Source organism: Pholcus phalangioides, unplaced genomic scaffold (genome assembly GCF_987345545.1).
Source record: "Pholcus phalangioides strain wild (caught in Gottingen) unplaced genomic scaffold, Ppha-v1.0 ptg000014l_1, whole genome shotgun sequence".
NCBI classification, from domain to species: domain Eukaryota; kingdom Metazoa; phylum Arthropoda; class Arachnida; order Araneae; family Pholcidae; genus Pholcus; species Pholcus phalangioides.
Window position 1 is genome coordinate 16,669,783 of NW_028301607.1, and position 7,160 is coordinate 16,676,942.

The 7,160-nt window shown below is 39.7% G+C and overlaps 1 protein-coding gene across 1 annotated transcript; it reads left to right on the forward strand.

Moving 5' to 3' along the window:
* The first annotated feature begins 5,119 nt into the window (after positions 1–5,119).
* LOC149078212 (T-cell immunomodulatory protein) lies at positions 5,120–7,160 on the forward strand. The gene has a single exon (XM_089241802.1). It carries the CDS (start codon positions 5,310–5,312, stop codon positions 7,071–7,073), a length of 1,764 nt encoding a protein of 587 aa, XP_089097928.1. The 5' UTR covers positions 5,120–5,309; the 3' UTR covers positions 7,074–7,160.

The following is a 7,160-nucleotide window of genomic DNA, read 5'->3' on the forward strand; positions in this document are numbered from 1 at the left end:
TCCCGTCAGTGGCCGTTGTTGACAAGTTTTTTGTATAAAATTGTGAAATATGGACAAAAGGCAGTTGAAGTTGCTATATCTCCATCTCAGAAGGAAACGGAGGGATAGACGTATGTAGGTACATTATATTAATGAGCAGGGACCATCATATGGTGTTTTTAAGGGTATTTATGGCAAATAATTAAAAAAATTCCGTGAAAAATCACCTTCAAAAAGTAGCCAAAGATGCGGACGAATTCGCTCCGCATCCGCATCGTCTGAATAGCTCCGAATAAACCTATTGTCAAAACTTCTATGTGCGGATGCGGAGCCCGCACTTTAGGTTGTTGGGCCCTAAACACTAGGGCCCAACAACTTTACCAGTGGAGTTGTCAGTATAAGCTACCTATTTCATCATCAAAAAGTGGATCAATGCATTTAGGTAGACGCACCGATCCTGAATATTACCAACTAGGTAATGAAACGTTACAGCAATTGGATACATGCGTGGATTTAGGTATTGCAATGAGCCGTATTCTGGATTTCACTGATCATAATCATGGCATAGTCTGCAAAGCTAATAGAATTTCATATATGTTACGTACGGCATACCGTAAGTGTGATGCGCATACGTTGTCATATGCTTTCTGTGTGTACGTTCGCCCGACTCTGGAGTTCTGTTCGTAAGTATGGAGCCCTTACAAAATCAAGGATGTACAGCTCCTCGAAAAGCCACAGAGGTCGTTTACTAAACGAATACCTGGCATGAGCAGTCTACTCTTATTGCCAGAGACTTCAATTTCTGGGTTTACACTCACTGGAATGGCGTAGAATCGCTGCAGATCTGAAGATGTGCTACAAACTAGTCCACCAAATTGTTTATCTACCATCGAGAGAGCCTTTCTTTGATATCATAGACAGGCGAGTTAACCTACGTAGGCATCGCTTCCAAATAAGAATACCAACGGCTAGAAGGGATTGCTTTTTCCACGGATATAGATGCCGTGTGGCAAGAATATGGAACAGTCTTCCATCAGAACTTGTATGTGCCTCCTACGCAAGATTTGCTTCCGCTATTGGTTGGGGATTTCGATCTGACTCCGTATGCGAAATGCTTCCCGTTCTGACTATTTTTTTTTTTTTTTCTTCCAGTATAAGTGCATTTCATGCCTTCTGGGGTTATTGTTATTGTAAATAAATAAAAATCGGCAATTTTAATTTCTATCGGGAATCATCCTTTGCCTAGGCTGACCATATTTCTTCGAGAGAAATACGGGACATTGGTATTCAAAATACGGGAAAATACGGGACACCGCCAATTATCGCCAAAAACAACGCCAAAACCAAACGAGGTTGCCAAATATTGTTGAAATTACGCGAAAATCACAAAGGCGGGAAATGATGCATCGCTGCAAATTGCCGTAGATTAAAATGTATTTTGTAGATTAATGTATACGAAATGTAGATTAATGTATACGAAATGTAGATTAATGTATACGAAATGTAGATTAATGTATACGAAATGTAGATTAATGTATACGAAAAACAAACGTTCAAGACAAATGTGGGAGATTAATATTCTCATATATAGTTGCAATTATCGTAAAATAATTTATGAGTTGAAAAATAATGTCAATTTTTGACTTCAATAAAGAATAAAAATTCAAGTAGGCTTCGTGTAAAATACGGGAAAAACTGGGACACTTTTGCCAAAAAGTCGGGACGGCCAAAAAAACAGAAAATACCGGGACTGTCCCGGGAAATACGGGACGTATGGTCACCCTACCTTTGCCTGACCCTCGAAGTGATGCTGATGATGATTCTGATGTCTATTCAAAAAGCCTCATTACTGGCAGCATTGAAGAAATGACAAACCATTGTAAAGGCATACACTCGTCTGAAACGCATTACTAGGGAACCACGGTAACCAAAGTAAACGTTCCGAAAGTGATAATTGAGGCCCAAAAACCAGTTTTTCGCCTATTTCGGGCATTTCCCCAGCTCTGACATATTTTAAAGTAGCTTATCGTTCAAGTCGGGTCCCATTTGGTATATATGCATAATTTGGCCACACACACAGAAAATCAATTTTAGATATATAGATATGTTGCACACAATTCGATAACTTTGATCATCTTTATCGGAATTTTTTATTGCTGTTTGCGTTTAACTAATGTAAATTAATAGAAGTAAAGGAATCAAGTATTGGAATTGACAAAAACAAAGAAAAACATTCTGAAACACGTTAGAATTGCATTTGAAAATATAAATTAATTTAAAATTATTACAGTATATCCCGCTTAACGTTCCCACTTCGAATGTTTTCTCGCGTAATACGACTTATTTCGTGAGCCTAACTTTTACAAACATTTAGCGAAATTTCCCGTTTAAAGCGTTTTCCCGTCCTCAACGTTTTTCATAACGAGTTTTTGGGAAACACTACAAGTGGGATTCACTATATATGAGCTCTTCAATGTTATTGCTCGTTTAAAAGCAAGAGTTTTTTGTCACAAATAAAACCCGATTGCCATCTCAATGTTTGAATATTCGAAATTTAAAAAGACACCCTGGTATAGGTTGTCGAATATTATCAACACTAGCGGCAATCAGCCTAAACCTCAGATATAATTCATTTAATAGTAGGCAAACACATTGTCTTATCAGAGAATGAACTACCGGGGGGCTGTAAGCAACATAGCCTACATCCTAAATTAACTATTCATGAACTCCTACTCCCCATTCATGAAACAAAATATCTCTAATGTCGGTACTGTAGTAAATGGGTGATTAGATTGCGAAAAAAAGAAATCTCAGGGAGATTGGCAATCCAGAAAAAAAGGCAAGTGATTGCCTTTTTTTTGGAAGTTCAGTAGTAAAAATTGTCAAAATTTAGAATTTTTACATTGTGTATCTGTTTTCTGGAATATATGAGAGGACGATTCAGATGGTGGTGTTTATGGAAACATCATGACATGACAGTTTAGAGGTTTACAGGAAGGCATGCATGTAACACTCCGAACGAGAGTAGAAGTTGCCTCGCTCCGGGGCAGTCATCATCTAGAGATACCCATAGTACTACTTTTGTTCTCCATAGTACTACTGTGGAGCATAAATGGCCGAAGCATCGCCAAATAAAACTACAACCATTCACCTTGTGTGCGCACTATTGGCAGGGCCGTTATAACAGCATCAAGGGCCTCCGGTCCAAGTAATTTTTCTGAGACCCTACCAGGCAAAAGGCCTCAAGCCCATGCTTTAAGACGGCACTGACTTTCGGTACCTCCAGACCAAATGGTAATTCTAACGAGAGTTTATGTTTTCAATGGGGAAAAAATTACTAGATTACTTTTGTGGTGTCCCTCTTTCGTTTGATGCCCTAAACATGTTTTTTTCCTTGGTTAATATAGCCCTGTTATTCTTTAATGGCAGAAAGCAAGGCCTTTCTTAACTTAGTGACGCCCTATGCAAAAACAGTAGTCGGCGCCCCTCTTCCCCAGGCGTGGATCCAGTGTTATGTGTCGGAGGGGGCAATTTTTGCTAGTCATTACTGTCCTGTATTTTACGGGACAGATTCATTCTCCCATATTATCAGGCTGTTGGTGGGATGACCGCCCCCGAACTTGTTCCCCCTTTCCTGGTTGGATAAGAAGTCGGAAAAAAGCTTTCTTCGTAGAATGGGATTACTGCTATTTAACTTGTAAATAAGCATAAAAACCAACTTTTTTTGATTTAATTAAGTGATTTAAAAAAGTTAAAAAAAATCACACATTTTCGCAGGATACTCATCGCAAAAAGGAGATCTATCTTCTTTACACTTACTTTAATTGAATTTTTATGGTAAAATACGAGTAGTGCACGCATCACGTACGAGCTAAACTCATAATAAAAAGTGATTAAATTGAAGTGATATTTCCGTATGATTTCTTTCATATTTACGAAAATTATGAACTTCATTTGAAATTATCTATTTCAGACCCAGTACTAAGAAACGGAAGGGGTAGGCCCATAACTAGGATGAGGCAACTTAGGCGGTGCCCCGGGCCATGACCTCACATCCTTCGGCAGGGTCCCTAGGCTGCGATCTTCGGCGGGATCCCAAGTCAGACTTTTCACGGGCCCTTCTACAGTAAATTTATAGCATGAAAAAACAAAAAAATAATGGTATTTGTCCCGGGCTCCAGGGCTGGACCCTTGTCAGCCCCACCCTTGTGGGGGCCATGGCCAGGGGATCCCGAGCCGAATGGGGGCCTTCATAAATCTTCCTTTTTCTGAGCATAACCAAGAAGACTCCAAGAAAAGGCATTCCCCCCCCCCCAGCGTCAAAGGTGGAGTCGACTGAACTAACGTATATATGTACACATGAATTGACATCATCATCATCGTGCCCCCCCCCAGACTTCCAAATCTATCTCCGCCTATGATGGTTGGTAACCCTACTTACAAATACAAATACAAATATCACGCCACAACAGGCAAATTGCCCAACGAGGTGGCTGACTTAAGAACATCATGGATCCCCGAGCCATTTTTTGGAGGCCCTACCTACTACTGCTACACCACACATTCACCCCGCCCACACCCTCCCCCGCGGAACCCCCAACGAATCGGTACATGCGGGAATGTGCGTGTACGTGTAGTGAAACCTGACGTGAAGTTTTTGTTTCTCTGGAATGCTTGTTATGTGTAGTGCTGCCATCTGCCACCAGTTTTTCTAACTATGCGTGAAGTGTTATGATTGAATGATTAATCGTTGTAGGACTGTTGCTCTCTGTGGCGAGACTTTTTAACGGGGAGATCGGCTCGCATTTGCGCCTCGAAGTTGGGAACCACAGAAAACCAACTTCAGCCGACCACAAACGAAAAATAATTTTTATCCTTGACATATGTATAGAAGTAAAATTCAATTTGACTCCGTTGAAAATGTGGGAAAAAATTAGACATTTTTATAAAATAAGTCGAGATGTGGTGGCCAAAATTACAGGAGAATATGACAATGTCCCGGGAAATACGACTAGTATGGTCACCATGTATATAATTATAGGTGAAGCAGAAGATAGCTATATGACATGACGAAGCTATAAGTAGCTAAAAACTCTGTATAAATAACTGAAGTTACGTTGAAGAAGATGAAATCAGCTCAACATTTGATCCGGTCCAAGAAAAACAAGAGAAAAGGTAAATATTGAAGGTATCTAAATTATGTTGACGGCGAATTAAGCTGAGGTTATATTAGTCCATAGAGTTATTGTGTGTCGAAAATGATATTGTATTGAGTTAATGTGCATTGAATTAATCTTGAAAGTTTCTTCGTCTAAATAGATGTGGTTTAAATGGCTCACATAATATTATTAATGTGGGCAGTGTTGTTATTTAGCAAAACAACGAGTTGCATCGAATTGCAAGACATCACCCGTGAAATATTCCACGATGGACAGTATCTTGGCGTCATTGCCGCGTTTGGCGACTTCAACTCGGATAAACTCACCGACCTGTTTTGTATCCAACAAGGGGATAGATCACTCGAGATCCTCTTGTCCAATGAAACTGAACCTTTCTTTGGCAAGGTGAAACTGAACTGCACTTTCAAGCACATAATAACCAGCGTGATACCGGGTGATTACAACGGTGACTCCAAGATGGATGTCCTAGTCGTTCTTCAACACGAAAGCTCTGACTCCACCATTAATGTCGCAGTTCTCTGGGGTTCGCATCAAAGTATTGATTGCAACACAGAGATAACATTCAACATGTCGAGTCAACCGTTTATCCTAGACTACAACAATGATATGATCCCAGACATCATGGGCGAAGATGAAGAGGGTAATCGCTGCGTTTGGTTGTCGAGTAAAACAAAAAAGTTCGAGAAGATCAAGATACACCATAAAGGGAAAATTCAGAAATTGAAGTCACCTCATTCTTGCGCCGTTCTAGATTTGAACAATGATCTAGTTTCTGATCTCTTGATAACAGGAAATAATGATATAGAGATGTGGATAAAGGAAGGACAAGGTTACGTCCTTGGTGGAAATATAGCTTATCCTAAAGACGCCGAAAAGAAAGGACAATCTACTTTTGTTGACTTCAACATGAACGGTGAAATAGACCACATCATACCAGTTTGTCATGACTCTACATGTCATAAATCATTGATTATGCAATGGGATATCAAAAGCTCCAAATGGGTGACGCTTTTGAGCAATTTGACACATTCTTCTGTGCCCTGGGGTTTCATAATTAAAGAGAGAAATGCTCTGGAAACTGCAGTATTGCCGATAACTCTCAGGTCTGGGGATTTTAATTTAGATGGATATCCTGATTTCATTACGGTGCTGGAAAACAAAGAACAGCCAAATAAACGGAAAGTTGTGATATTTGAAAATATATACTGTTCGAGTTGTCCGTCAAGGAGGACATTAAGAGTTTTATGGGACGTTAAAGGTCTAGATAAGATCGAAAATCTACAGCTAGTGGCTTTCTTTGATGTTTATGAAAATGGTATCATGGATGTAATAGCTTCGTCTCTCTCGGGTGGCGAATGGAAGACACATATTCTAAAAAATACTGATACGTACGATGCATATTTCATAAAAGTCCTTGTATTAAGTGGGATATGCGATGAGGATTGCCCTCTTGGTAAAGTGCCATATGGGACGAATCAACCTGGACCAATGATTATGTTCAACACAACAAAACCCGATGGTGATCCTCTTACCAGCAGCGCAGTGCAAATGCCACAGTCAGCATATTTCTCCTTGAACTTACCATACACTGTCTTTGGACTGGGACAGACACCTAATTTTGTTGATCACCTTACTGTCAGTATACCTGTCATGAAAAATAATAAGAGTCACAAGCGTGAATGGACTCAAATAATTCCAAACTCACAGATGGTAGTCATACCTCACCCGCCAGAGAACGAGAAACAGTGGGTCAATAAGTTATTTCTTACACCAAGCAATTTAGTTGTTAGGACATGTTTTGCATTGATTGGAACCTGTGGCTTCATTGCCTTTCTTATAGGAATTTTACATTGGCGGGAGAGAAAGGAAGACAAAAGAGAAAAAATGCTAAATGCATATCGTTTCACATTTTGACACCAATTTTGGCTCCAACTTTTTTTTGACTGTGATATATGTAAATATTTTTTTGATGTGATTGAAGCCAATAAATTATTCAGGAGC